Consider the following 15,827-nt stretch of genomic DNA (forward strand, 5'->3'; position numbering starts at 1 on the left):
CTTTAAAGCTTCACACACTTATGAGTTAGAATTGAATATATAATCTTTTCTTTAAAGATGCAGTATCACAGTTGTAAACTGAATTTCCTTTGAACATTATTTCTATGGAAATATTTTTCCATATTCTTTTAAGTCATGATTTTTCTCCTCAGTATGAATAGCCTGATTTACAATGAGCAGCTCTCTGCTCTCCTGTCTCTGCCACATTCACTGTGCACAGGCTCACTCTCCCAGCTGGCACTCTGACGTTTAAGGAAGTATAACTTCCATCCAAAGACTTTCCTGTACTCATGACATTCACAGAATTTCTATAAATGAGTTTTAGGGTACAGAAAGAAGTGTGATTATTTTCTTAAGTTTCTCACATTCCCTGTATTTCTAGGGTTTCTGTTCTGTGTGAGTTCTCTGATGTATCATGAGGTATGACTTCTGGGAGAAGGCCTTCCCACATTCGCTGCAGCCATGGGGCTTCTCTCCTGTGTGAGTTCTCTGATGTATAATGAGCTGTGACTTCCAAATAAATGCTTTTGTACAGTCATTACATCCATAGGGTTTTTCTCCTGAATGAGTTTTCTGATGTCTAATGAGGAGTGGCTTTCCACTGAAAGCTTTCCCACATTCACTGCATCCATATGGTTTCTCTCCTGCATGAATCCTCTGATGCTTATTGAGACTTGATTTCTCTCTGAAGGCTTTCCCACATTCACTGCACTTATTGGGTTTTTCATCTATGTGGGTTCTCTTATGAGTAATAAGCTGTGACTTCCCACTAAAGGCTCTCCCACATTCACCACAGCCATACGGTTTCTCTCCTGTATGACTTCGCTGATGAATAATGAGCTGTGATGTCTGAGAGAAGACTTTGTTACAGTCACTGCATTCATAGGGTTTCTCTCCTGTATGAGTTCTCTTATGTGTAATGAGATGTGACTTTCGAGAGAAAGCCTTCCCACATTCACATCCATAAAGCTTTTCTCCTGTGTGAACTGTGTGATGTGTAACAAGGTGTGACTTCTGGGAAAAGCCTTTGCCACGTTCACTGCATTTAAAGGGTTTCTCTCCTGTACGTGTTCTCTGATGTACAACGAATCGTGACTTCCTGCTGATGACTTTCCCACATTCATTACATTCATAGTATTTTAATCCAATGCAAGTTTTTTCATGTTTTTTATAGAGAAATGATTTTTCATATCCATTTAACTTACAAGACTTCTTTCTTCCACAATTTCCATTCTGAGTAAATAAATCTAATGAATATTTCAAATGTTTTCCATTTGGGACACACTTACTGGCTTTTTGCTTTAAAAGTGAAAGGTTCATGCCTGACTGAACTATTTTTCCACTTGCACGACCTTCGTGGGCTTGTTCCAAACTTTTAAGCCTGTCTTGGATTTCTTGGCGCCAAGCTTTGTAATCATCCACCTTCCAGTATTCTAAAGAGTAGAACAATAAACATACTTTGTGAACCCTTCAATAACTGTGAACCCGACGAACCAGAACTTATGAGCGAGAAACGCAGAAATGCTCATGCACAACCATATGCTTTTGTTTGGGAACTAAAATTAAGTAAAGTGCTCTCATGGAAACTGAGGTAGAAAACCAATAATAGGCAAGGAAAAGGAAAAAAATCTTTGACTAAATAGGCTGTTAGAGGCCAAGATATAATAATTCTTTCTAGGCAAAGGTACAATCAACTCTGAGATAAGGCAACAAAAAGTTGCACTAGACGGTAGGGAACGATGACACCAAAGCTATTCCTTTGGTTACAGGCATAGAAGGGGTAAACTATCATCAAAGAAATCCAGGAAAAATAACCGAGGACATCCAGTAGTAATCTGAGGGGTTCAACAATAGAAGGGAAAGGAAATAGGAGGGAATTAGAAAAGTGAGAGGAAAAAGTCACAATGAATCCATATACATGAGAAAAGAAAAGGAATCTATTGGCAGGTTAAAGTTTGGGGTGTGGAGAGGGAACATGAATGTACAAGATCCTACATGAGAACGACAACACTAAGCTCCTCAGTACAGATAAGAGGAACATCTCTCACTCTAAAATCAAAGCAAAGAAGGACAGATTATCCTAATACGGATATGTGATATACATGATATGATATTTGGGTATCCGAGAAACTCACATCAATGGTCCTGAGTCACTTCCAAAGGCTGAGGACTTCAAGATTCTCTAAAGAACATTTCAAAGGTACCCACCCTTCACTATCTTCACTGTCCACTGCAAACTGGCATTTAAATTCCAGTCTCACATATGACAGGTTACCAATCACTCACCTGAAAATCTCTGACCTGTGATATCTTCATCTATTATCCATTGCTGCTCTTGCTCCAATTTGAAGATCACATCTGGTTTGATAACTTGAAACCCTGTACATGGTAAATCAGAGGACTTGAGCCCAGTTTCTTGGGCTTCAGCCTTCTAAAGAATAAATGAATGTTTCAGAGGCTTCACAATGAGGCCTTTCATATGGGGTGTGAGTATGCAAAACTCTGAAGACAAAAAAGGACTAAGAAATTTTGAATTCTTAAACTAAAGCCCTAAATCTTTAAACACTTGAAGGCCTCAGTTTTTAGAAAGTGAATAGGAAAAGACAATTGGCGGGACAGAGTCTGAGTCCACACAGGAGCGTGTCCTTACCCAGCGACACAAGGCTGCTCCAGTTCTCCAACACCACACTTCTGTCCACACTCTTCTGAGCAGAGTCCAGCAGCTGCCACTCCTCCCAGGTGAAGACCACAGCCACATCCTCAAATGACAAGGATCCCTAAAAGAGCAGGTGCGTATTAAATCGGAAGAAATACTTACTGGAGCAAAAGATGTAAACAAACACTGTAGCAGGAGCTGGTTGCCTTCAAAGTAGCCATTTCCTCCTCCTTTCTTGCAAACCCCACTTATATTAGGGGTGAAAATGTGACCAGTTCGAAGTAACAAGTCATAACGGTTCTAAGCGAGTCTTGACAGTCCTATTTCCCTTTGTGCTTCTGTCTCTTACATCTAGATTTAGCCACATGATTCTGTTCTGGCAATGGGAGGGAAGAAGTGTGAGAAGGGAATTTTGGGGAAGCTTTTGCTTTTCTGATACAAGAGACAGATACTGATAGTGCCCTCTGCCCCCATCTACCATGCTTCCTGTTGTAATACAGACGGTATACTTGGAGCTACAGCAGCCATCTTGAGCTGCGAGGCAATACGTGTAGTACAGAAAACCAACTTGTGAAGTACAATAGAGGTAAACACTAGAAATATCCTTAATCTTTTATGACACCAGTGAAGTGCTGTGCCAGCCCAAGACTGTCTACTTCCAGGTGTCTTATAGGAGACAATTAAATGGCCTTATTATTAAACTATTATTATTTAGGTTTTCTGTTACTTGTAAATGAAAGCATTCCTAACTGATACATTTATTCTGACCATTCTTATCAGGATTCCTTATATAGGCGCTCTATCATATACCTAGTCTTGCATTACACTTTACTTGAGAAACAAAAATCTGTTAAAATTCCTATTATTTTATTTTATGTGCTTTAAATAAGATAAAATGATACAGAATATGTGTACTGATCAACAAATGTGTTAGGTACCACTGTAGGTGTCAGTTTAGACGAATAAAACACATCGTTTCCTGAGAGAGCTTTCAATCTTGGATAGCAAGTCCAATTTATACAAAGCTAGAATGGAAGAGCATGAGTGGAATAATTAAAACTACAATGAGTTATCATTTACACCCACTAGATTGGCAAAAATTAAAAACTTGACAATATCAAGAGTTGGTAAGGATGTGGATAAACAGAAACAAGCACACTGCTGGTGGAAGAGTGGATTGACGCAGTCTTTGTAAAACCATTTGGCATCATCTTATAAAGTGAAACACTCACAGTTCCTATGACCCAGCAGCTACATTCCCTAAGTTTATACCTTAGAGCAGGGGCTGCAGACTACAGACCACGGCCAAGTCTAGCCTAGCACTTATTCTTTAAGATAAAGTTGATTGAAAGACAGCCTCCACCTCTGCTCATGCACCGTCTGGGACTGCTCTCGCACTGCAGCAGCAGAGCTGACGAGGAGCCACGGCGAACTCAGAGCCTGAAAAGTCTAATGCATTTACCATCTGGTCCTTACAGAGAAAGTTTGGTGCCCATGCCTCAGAGATTTTCTTGCACATGTGTACCAGGCGACAAATATCAGCCTTTATAGAGCATCAATGTTTAAAACAGCTCAAACATCTACTGACAAGAAAAACAGATCATTATGGAGTCAAAAAATGGATTAGACAGCAGTGAAAACACGTGAATTCCAGCGTCACACAAGAACATGGACGAAAGTTAACAGCACATTTGCAAAAGCTTTTCCAACGCTGAGAATTTACAGTCATGGATATTTCTTCACACAGATCTGTGGTTCCAATGTCTCCTACCTGCAAGATCTTGGAACTTCCAAGCTATGTAATTAACAAAAAAGTGGTCCCTGACCAGCAATTCCCCTGTTGGGTTACTTAGTAGAAGCAAAACAATTATTGATGAAGGGACACTCTCAACCCAAGCTGCACAAGACTGACAGACAAACACGAAACCTTACTCTAAAATTTAAATGTGAGCACAAGCAAGAGTCAGCGGAAATAATAAAAAGTAGAATCTAACTTCTAAAAACATGAGAAAAAGGAATATTGGACATAAATGTAAAACAGGGATGTTAAAACTCTCAAAGTCACAATAAAAGGAGTGAAAACATGAGAAAGAAACATGGCAATATTTAAAAGGCCAGCACATTTAAAAAACAGCAGCAACAACAACAATAAAACAGAAATAGCATAAGTGAGAACTATATCAACTAAAACTAAAAAATCTATGGAGGGATTAAAGGGCCAGTCACAGACAGATGAGTGAGACAGACCTGAGAGTGTAGGGAGAATGCCGCAGCCAGACTGAAACATGAACCAGAAGGTTTCCCCAGTTCGGATCCTGGGCGCGGACATGGCACCGCTCATTAGGCCATGCTGAGGTGGCATCCCACATGACACAACTAGAATATATAACTATGTTCCGGGGGGCTTTGGGGAGAAGGAGGAAAAAAAAAAAGGAAGACTGGCAAGAGATGCTGGCTCAGGTGCCAATCTTTAAATAAAATAAATAAATAAATACAAATATATTAAATAATTTAGAGAAAACATGGATATTACGGGTGAAGGGATGGAATATTTCAGGAGAGAAAAGGAAATTAATTTTTTTTAAAAGACCCAAATGGAAACTCTAGACTGAGAAACATAACAGCTGATATAAAATACTTACTGAACAGACTTTGCAGATTTGACATTATAAAGGAAAAGGTTCATGAACTTGAAAATTGGTTAATAGAAACTATACGAACCAAAGCACAAAAAATTGGAAAAAAATTTATAGAGTATCAGTGACCTGTAGGATTATATAAAAGTCTTATACACTTGTAATTGGAGGGTCAACAGAAGAAAGCAAATAGGACAGAAAAAGAATTTGAGCAAATAACAGCGGAAAATGTTCCAAATTTGATGAAAAACACCATCCCACAGACCCAAGAAGCTCAGGGTATCCCAAGCAGGATACATGTAAAGAAAACCACACAGGCGCCAGCCCGGTGGCGCAGCGGTTGAGTGCGCACGTTCTGGTTTGTTGGCCCGGGGTTCGCCGGTTTGCATCCCAGGTGTGGACATGGCACCGCTTGGCACGTCATGCCGTGGTGGCATCCCACATATAAAGTAGAGGAAGATGGGCACGGATATTAGCTCAGGGCCAGTCCTCCTCAGCAAAAAGAGGAGGACTGGCAGCAGATGTTAGCTCAGGGCTAATCTTCCTCAACAAAAAAGAAAACCACAGCAAGGCCCAGCAGCCAAACTGCTGAAAACCATAGAGAAAGAGAAAATCTTAAATCTGCCAAAGAATAAAAGACACATTACATTCCAGGGATCAAGAGTGAGAACTGACCTCTCACCGCTTCACAATGCAAGGCAACATATAATGGAATGAGATGTCTAAAGTGCTCAAACAAACAAAAAGTTCTAGAATTTTATTTCAGGAAAAATCCCCTTCAAAGGGCAGCTGCATGGAGATATGTCAGCATGTGTCCACCAACACTGAAGGACTCACCAAGGAGGGCGGGCCCCCCGCAGTGGGGGGAGCAGGGAGGGGGAAGCCCAGCAGAAGGGCTTCACTTTTGTGCCTGAGCGCTTGGGTGTGGAAAGCAGGAGAGGAAAGCCTCATGGAAATTCACAGGCGCATGTCCTCCGATGCCCAAGCACCGGGAGCACCAGGCAACCAATCCAAAAGATGAAAGGAAAGAGAGACAAGGGACAAATGGGACAAATGGCAAGATGGCAGACTTGAACCCAAACGTACCAATACTTACTTAAAATGTTAATGGATTAAAGAAACATTCCAAATAAAAGACAGAGATTATTAGACTGGAAAAAAGTAAGACCTAACTATAGGCTACTTACAGGAGACACACTTAATTATAAAGGTACAAATAGGGGCCGGCCTCATGGCCGAGTGGTTAAGTTCACGTGCTCCGTTTTGGTGGCCCAGGGTTTCACTGGTTCGGATCCTGGGTGCAGACAGGGCACCACTTGTCAGGCCATGCTGAGGCGGCGTCCCGCATGCCACAACTAGAAGGACCCACAACTAAAAATACACAACTATGTACTGGGGGATTTGGGGAGAGAAAGCAGGAAAAAAAATAGGTACAAATACATTAAAAGTAAAGTAAAGGAAAAGATAATATCACACAGACATTTACCACAAGGAGACCAGAACAGCTACATTAGTGTTAAACAAAGTAGGTTTCAAGACAAGGAGCATTGCCAGAGATAAAAGAGGACATGTCATAATCACAAAAGGGTCAATTCATCAAGAAAACATAATAATCCTAAATGTGCATACATTTAATAACAAAGTTCAAAATACATGAAGCAAAAACTGACAAAAATAAACGGGAATAGAGTTTCAGTTTTACAAGACGAAAAAAGTTATGGAGAGAGATGGTCATGACGGTTGCACATTATCAAAGTATTTAATATCACTCAAGTGTTCACTTAAAAATAGTTAACATGGTAAATTTTAGGTTATATGTGTTTTATTACAGTAAAAAAACAGAAAAAAAGATGATCACTAATAATTTAAAAATGTAAATTAAAACAACAAAGATGCCATTTTTCATCGATCAGACTGGCAAGGATAAACGTTGCTAAGACGCAGTGCTGGTGAGGCTGTGGGGAAGAGTCAGCAAAACACTGTCGATAGGATGTAAATTCGAACAAGCTTTTTGGAGAGCAATTTCGTCATCTCTATTAAATGTACACTTGCATGGCCTTTGACCCAGCAATTCCACTTCTAGGAATTTATTGTACATAAACTCTTAAACAAATCCTCAAAAAAAATGGAATTAATAAAAGGTGAAATAGACAAACCTATAATTAGAGCTGGAGGTTTTCACATGCCTCTCTCAATGACTGATTGAGCAAGTAGAGAAAAATCAGTAAAGATATAAAAGAAGTGAACATACTATCAACTGATTTAACCTGACTGACATCAATTGAACATTCCACCCAGCAACACATTCTTTTTGATGCACACGGATTATTCCCTGAGATGCTGGACCATAAGACAAGTCCCAAAGGACTGATGCCATAAGGAGATGTTCTCTGACCACAATGGAATAAAATTAGAACTTAATAACAAAAAGATATCTAGAGGGGGCTGGCCCCGTGGTCGAGTGGTTAAGTTCGCGCGCTCCGCTGCAGGTGGCCCAGTGTTTCGTTGGTTCGAATCCTGGGCACGGACATGGCACTGCTCATTAAACCACGCTGAGGCAGCGTCCCACATGCCACAACTAGAAGGACCCACAACTAAGAATATACAACTATGTACCAGGGGGCTTTGGGGAGAATAAATAAATAAATAAATAAATAAATAAATACAATATTAAAAAAAAAAAGATATCTAGAAAAGTCCTCACCTCAAGTATCTAGAAATTAAGCAACACACTTCTACATAATACAGGGGTCAAAGAAGAAATTACAATGAAAATATTTTGGACTTAACTATAATGAAAGCAAAATAGACCAAAGAAACCACAGTCCTGGGGCACAGCAGTGAAGAGGAAAACCAACAGCTTCAGAGAGCTCTCAGGTGGTCCGTTTCAGACACGCCCCAGCCATGTACCCATGGCTCCTTGCACACAAGACATGCACTGAACACATGTTCAGTTCACTGCTTTAACGGTTATCTGTATCATGTTGCTCATCTAACTGTAAGATGTGACTCCAGTCAGATCAATTTGATACGTGAAGTAGCTAAACTCATGCATGGCTTCTGAGAATGATTAGATAAGTAATGTGATCCAGACTTACAATTAGTGGTGTGCTGATAAATCAATTTTTTTTGAAAAACAGAGCCCTAATTTGTAGCATTTGCTAATATCTGTGTTGTAAATATTCCCACCATGGCTGATTGCAAGCTACACAAGTTTAATAACTGGTTTGCAAATTCCTCAGTGTTTAACTACCGGCTCTTGCAAGCAGGTATGAGCTGGCTGGAACATACTACTGGTAATTTTTTAAAAAATGGTTTCAAGCTAAACAGAAGACCTGCATTTTACATCCTACATAGGTTATCACCCCTAGAAAAATCAGTATATTGATTTTGAGACAAATATCCTTTTTTTTTTTTTTTTTTTGCTGAGGAAGATTCACCCTGAGCTAACATCTGTGCTAATCTTCCTCTAATTTGTATGTGGGTCCTGCCACAGCATGGCTGCCAACAAGTGGTGTAGGTCTGCGCCTGGGAACTGAACCCGGGCCACTGAAGTGGAGCCTATCAAACTTAACCACCAGGCCATAGGACCGGCCCCTGAAACAAATATCTTAATGCAAACAACACAAAAGTCCCACGTCTCTTTTCTTCAACCATTATATTGATCCATTAAAAGGAAACAACTAGAGTTAATATTAATACTTGAATGGAAAAAAAACCAATACATTGGCCACATAGCAGAATGAATCTGGGAGAAGAGGACATTTGTAGTCTGAATTACCAAACTGAGGAACTGCAAGAATGAAGATGAAAAGAAAAAGAAGTCAAATATATTAAAGTTTTTAAACTTGGAGGATAAATCTAGAAGAAAATATACATCAAGGAAGTATCCCAGAACTAGAGAAAATGAAGAATAAAGCGGAGGAAACAGTCAGTGAAATAAAAGAAGAAAGTTCCCAGAAGTTGCAGGCAGACAAGAGCCTTCCAGCTGAACTCAGTCAAGACTGTGAACAAAAATTTTACATGCAGACACATCGGTGTGAGATTACAGAGCATCAAGGATACAGAGAGCAGTACAAATCAAACCCACAATGGGTACCATTCACACACACTAGCACGGCTACAACCAGACAACAAGCGCTGGTAAGGAGGCGGAGACGCTGGAACCCTTGTACGTCGCTGGTGGGACTGTAAATCGAACAGCCACTTCAGAAAAACAGGTCATCAGTTCATCAAAATGTTAAATATAGTTACCACATGAAGCAGCAATTCCATTCCTAGGTGTACGCCCAAGAGAACAGGAAACAAAACATATACACAAATATTCATAGCAGCATTATCCAGAATAGCCAAAACACGGAAATAACTCAAACGTCTAGCGATTGATGAACTGATAAAATGTGGTATAGTCATACAAGGGAGTACTATTCTACAATAAAAAAGAATAAAGTATTGACACACGTCCCAACTTGAAATTAAGCTACATGAAAGAAACCAGTCACAAAAGACCACATATTGTATGATTCCATTTATATGAAACGGGTAGAATGGGCAAATCCATAGGAAACAAAAGCACATTTGCGGTTGCCTAGAGCTTGGGGGTGGGGAGTGGAGGGAAAAATGGGGAGTACCTGCTAATGAGCACAGGGTTTCTTTTTAGGAGGATGAAAATATTCTAAAATTAGATTGTAGCTGCACAATTAAATGGGTGCAGAACCCTCAAAATATACTAAAAAACATTAAATTGTTCATTTTACTTGGGTGAATGGTATGGAATCACAATTTAGGAATAAATAAGTAAATTACTCACCTGGGACCTGGTCATTTTCTGCTACTCGTGGGAAATGGCCCTGCTCTATCCTGTGAATCTTCTGGAGTGTCTTAATGCTCAGGTTAGAGGTCTCTGGTCAGAACTGTCTTTGCCAAGGTGAATCCCTGGTCCCGGGACCTTCTCCTCTTTATCTCAAGCCAGTTAGTTCATGGAAACTGGAATCTGTTGAATCAGTGGCAGATTCTCTTTGGTTGAGGCAGACTCTTTGGCATCTAAATCTCTCTCTTGCTGAAAACTCACCTTCATTTAAAGCCCAAATTGAGTTTTCTATCGACTCTAAACAGAGTTAACAAGTACCCCAAATACTGGAGTATGCAAAAAGAACCCCACAGCATTAACAGCAGTGTTTAACGCAAGCACTCTGCAAAAACACCAAAAGCCCCTGTTAACTCCATGATCATCTGTGAGACTCACTCAATACCTCCTCCATAAATACCTCCTGAAGATGCCTGGTATAAATTATTACACGCTGGGGATTAACTGTGTTTCAGGGAAAGAACCCGAGATATGGCATAAAACAAAGAAAGTTCAATCCGAGCTTTTTCTCTTGCTGGCCACATGCTTCTAAGCAAGGCACTTCACTCTACAGAGGCCGCGGGTTTGGTTTTGTTTTCTTTTCAAGTGGTGATGGAACCACAGACCACGTGGGATGCTTGTAAGGATTAAAGGAGATATGGAGACGAAAGTGCCTACTAAAGACTTAAAATAAGAGGTGGAAGTAGAATGATTAACACAAGGGGTTTCTGGAGCCTCAAGGTGTATATGGGAATCCTGCCTTTGCCACTGGAGTCCCCGTCAACTCTTTAACTTGAAGGGACCAGCATCCCCTTCTTTCCGTGCTTGGATTGCAGTAGGCCCTCTGGCCTGGCCTGGCACCACACGGGAACAAGAGAAACAGCGCAAAAGCCAAAACCAGAAGCGCATGTGAGGGGATGGAGGGGATGAGTCAGGTGGGATGGTCTGAGAAAGGCCTGCCGCTGAATTCCAGAACTCTCGTCTCACACAAGCGTCCACAGCACAGCACAACACTCCGGAAGGCCTGAAGACTCTACCTGATTTTCTTGGTGACAAGGGTGGGTGACCCAGAAAATTGGGTACTACTCTATCATCCTCTCTGAAAGTGAGTGAGGAAGACAGAGTGTGTGTTTGTGAGACACAGAGCAAACAGGAAATGAGGACATCACTTTCACTGTCAAATAAAGGCAAGTAAAAGAGGAGAAGTGAATCCATCAGTTCATTAAATGAACAATTCAACAGACAGTTTCTCCTTAAAATACAACAAAAGTTTGGGGCTGGCCCGGTGGCCGAGTGGTTAAGTTCGCGTGCTCCGCTGCAGGCGGCCCAGTGTTTCGTTGGTTCAAATCCTGGGCGCGGACATGGCACTGCTCATCAGACCACGCTGAGGCAGCGTCCCACATGCCACAACTAGAAGGACCCACAACGAAGAATATACAACTATGTACTGGGGGGCTTTGGGGAGAAAAAGTAAAAAATAAAAAAAATCTTAAAAAAAAAAATACAACAAAAGTTCACTTTAACCTCATAATGTTCTTGAGAGTTCTAAATTAGTTAATACATGTGAAGAGTTTAGAACTGTGTACGGCACATAAACATTTAGTAAATGCTAGTTAGCGCTATTATATGATATGATTATAGAGAAATCAGAAAACACATATATGCTAAATAAAGAGACGGTTGTTATCCATAATCCCATTACTTCAAAGGTACCTCTCTCATAAGGTGGCAGAAACCATGCTGACAGGGAGCTAGCCTCATGGTCGAGTGGTTAAGTTCGCACACTCTGCTTTGGAGGCCCAGGGTCTCCCCAGGTCGGATCCTGGGTGCCGACCTGCACACTGCTCATCAGGCCATGCCAAGGTGGCATCCCACAGAGAAGAACTAGAAGGACCTACAACTAGAATATGCAACTGTGTGCTGGGGGGCTTTGGGGAGAAGAAGAAGAAGAAAAAAAAGAAGATTGGCAACAGGTGTTAGCTCAGGTGCCAATCTTAAAAAAAAGAAACCATGCTGACATTATTACAAAAGTGTGATCTTATAGTCTTTTTAAATTTTTGAACCGGCTTGTGTGCTATACAGTGAATACATTTTCGGACCAAAAAATATATCCATAGACCTGTTATTATACCATATCATAGGCCACTCAATCGTTCTCAATTACTAACCTCTAAATAACTCCTAATTCCTCACTCCATACTCCGCCATGCATTATCTCTATGGGTCCCCCAACCATCAACTCCCATGGGTCTCCCTGGACATGAACTGCACAGGCCTTCAAAGACTCATGCCCAGAGGTCTCCCCAGCTGCTCCCTCCACAGTCAGCTCACTGACTCCCAGACCAACCAACACCTGGTATCCAGGCGTGCCTCGTCTCCAACCGCTGACCCCGACGCCACTCAATTATTATCCTCAAAGATGTCCCAATCACTTCCCCTAATCAACCACCTGCAAAGACGCTTTCATCACTTACTCCACCAGTCACATCCCCAGCAAGCCCTGCAATTCCCCATCACTCAGACCCAGTGTGCCCATCACTAACTCTCACACGATCCCACTACTTATTAACCCCACAGGCTTCCTAATGACTCATCCTATTGTCCCCACAAACTGTCTCCTCAACTGTCCATATCTACTATGTCCCCAAGCAGTCATTCCCATAGCCCCCAATTACTCACGGCCAAATGTCTGACAATCTGTGACCTCCATCCACAGGCTACCAAATCATTCAGCCCACCGTTCCCCAATCACTTACTCTTCCAATGCCTGATACCCAGGCCTCCTCAATCACTCAGCCAGATAAAGCTCCCCAATCAATTATCCCTAATAGTCCTCAATTCCTCACCCTTCAGGCATCCTAATCACTGGTCTCTCAATTCCCCAGCCACTACATAGGCTGACATCCAGCACTCACTTCCTCCATGAGCCTATAATTACTGATACACACAGCCCTCTCCCATCCCCTACCCCCACAGTCCTCCAAAGCCACTCAGCCCTGAGGCACAATAATAAGTTAATGAGAGAAAACCTCCCTCCAATAATGAAATCCATAGTCTCTCCATTCACAGAACTCTCACAAGCCCCAGCAATCCCCAAACCATACAAAACCCCAGTCACTCACCCCACAAACATTAAACTTCACGGTCCTTCCAAACAGCAAATTCCAGTTGCCCTTCACTGACCCCATGAGGCACTCCCCAGATGCCCCAACCACTGACACCCTGAAGGCATCGAAGTCCAGACCTCTCACCTCTAAATCACCGACGCCCTTAAACCAACTCAGACCCCAAGGCCCCAGTAATTCACTCCCCGCAGGCACCTGTAAAGCACCAATGCTCTGCGTCCCCCATCATCTATCCCGGGAGCTGTCCAATCACTGTCTACAGACGCCTGATTACAGACCCACAGACCCCGAACACCGGCCCTAACAAGTCCACATGCACGCATCCCTCACCACCTGCAGTCACCGAGAGCCACTCCCCAGTCTCCCCAGCTCCCCCAGTCATTCATCCCCACAGGCCCCCAACTGCGCACCTCACCCCATCCCGACCCCACAGACCCTTTCCGCACTCGGCCCGACCCAGCTGTCCCGCTCCAATTCATAACGTCCGCAGTCCGACACTCAATGACCCTGCAAAGGCCGAATCACCCAACCCCCGGGGTCCTCGGCCAAGGTCTCCACGCTCTCACCCCCACTGCCCGCCGCCCCGGACCCCACTGACCCCAACGCCGCCCCACCAGCCGCCCGCAGGCCTTCCTCGGACTGGCTTGGGCGCGCCGGGGACACCGCGGGACCCTGGCGGACACGGAGGCTGCCCCCGCCCCGCACACCCTTACCCGGCGGCCCGCAGGCCGAGATTGACGCGGTCCCGCCGCGGAGGTGTCTGCGCAGAACTACATCTCCCAGAGTCCCGCTCGCTCGGGGACTGCATCTCCCAGAGGGCTCTGCGGCGCGCCTCGCCGTAAACCGCGGGCGCGTCTTGGCGCGGTGGGCCGGCCGCGGGCCGGGCGTCTGCCGTCCCTGCCCTGGGAAGTCCCGCGGGGGAGCTGACCTGCAGCCCAGAGACGGACGGTGGTGAGCGGTAGCGCAGGGGAAACGCTGCCTCTCCAGTGTGATTACTGATGTAAGAAATTTAGGTCCCGTACTGCGAAACGGAGTCCCCCACTACCTTAACAAAAAAGAGTAGAAGTAAATGAATTAGGCATTAAATTGAGCAAATTGGGAGAAAACAAAAGTCACCTCTGGGAAGCAGGAGGAATTCAATTCATGAAAGCAGAAGTTAAAAATGAAAATGACTAGAGCTGATACATAAATCTAGCTCTTTGAAAATTTATGTAGTTAAATCATTACAAATCCAAGTCAAGGAAAACGTGAAGAGCGCACAGATTCGCAAAATTGGGAATGAGAAAATGGACGTAACCACATAAAAATAAGATGCGGAGCACCTTTGCCTGGCTCAATACTACGCTGGAAATCAGTGTGAAATGAATTCTTTCCAAGCAATATTTAGATAACCATAGTTAAGTTAAAAGAGAAAATCTTACAGAACAGTAACTTGATAAAACGGAAAACGTTTTCAGACATACCCACCCAAAAACACCAGGTTCAAACATTTTAACTGCTGAATTTTTAAAAATCTTTAAATAGTAGGTAATTCTAACAATAAATTGTCGCAGTGAATGTAGAAAGAAGGAAAGCCTCCGTCCTCATGTTACAAAGCCAGGGTCACCCGCGTACACCTGACAAAGGCCCCAGCAACAAAGCCCAAACCAAAACCCACACCTACAGACACCTATAGACATTTATGCAAAAATAAGAGAAAATATTGACAAATTGAATAGGCGTATCTATTTAAAATACACCGTGACTAAATGGGGTCCACTCCAGGGATTCAAGAATTCTTCAGAACTAAGAAAACTATTGGGGCCCATTGATGGCATAGTGGTTAAGTTCACACCTCCCACTTAGGCTTCTGGATTTGCAGCCCATCCAGGTGGGGACCTTCACCACTGGTCAGCCTGCTGAGGCAGCGACCCACATATAAAATAGAGGAAGACTGACACAGCTGTTAGCTCAGGGCTAATCTTCCTCAGCAAATAAAATAAATAAAACTATTAATAAATCCACCATATTAACATATCAAGGGGGGAACCATATGATCACTTCCATAGATGGTTAAATAGGCATTTGATAAATTTTAATGTCCATCTAGATTTTTAAGCCCTTAAAATTGGAATGATTATATATTAGCTTAACATGATAAAAATAAATAAATGGAGCATTCCCATTAAATCACAAGCATTCCTATTAAAATCAGGAACCAGACACTATTGTCACTATTTTTCTATTTAATTTGTAAACATTTTTTTAACATAATTTTTTTTTTTTTTGAGGAAGATTAGCCCTGAGCTAACATCTGCTGTCAATCCTCCTCTTTTTGCTGAGGAAGAGTGGCTCTGAGCTAACATCCATGCCCATCTTCCTCTACTTTATGTGTGGGATGCCTGCCACAGCATGGCTTGCCAAGCAGTGCCATGTCCACACCCGGGATCCGAACAGGTGAACCCCGGGCCACCAAAGCAGAACGTGTGCACCTAACTGCTGCACCACTGGGCCGGCCCTGTAAACATTTTTAAATCCACAGATGTACTGAGAATAATGTACAGACACAAAAGTATCTATCACCC

At 42.7% G+C, this 15,827-nt stretch overlaps 1 protein-coding gene across 1 annotated transcript in view; it reads right to left on the reverse strand.

The window, feature by feature from the left end:
- Positions 1-226: 226 nt before the first annotated feature.
- The window catches only part of ZNF605 (zinc finger protein 605), a 49,849-nt gene continuing 34,248 nt past the window's right edge, over positions 227-15,827 (reverse strand). Inside the window, exon 7 of the mRNA XM_023648174.2 lies at positions 227-1,148. Coding sequence (XP_023503942.2) covers positions 379-1,148 — 770 coding nt within the window. The 3' untranslated portion in view covers positions 227-378. The remainder of the gene's footprint in view (positions 1,149-15,827) is intronic.

This window comes from Equus caballus, chromosome 8 (assembly GCF_041296265.1).
Source record: "Equus caballus isolate H_3958 breed thoroughbred chromosome 8, TB-T2T, whole genome shotgun sequence".
In the NCBI taxonomy this organism is placed as follows: Eukaryota; Metazoa; Chordata; class Mammalia; order Perissodactyla; family Equidae; genus Equus; species Equus caballus.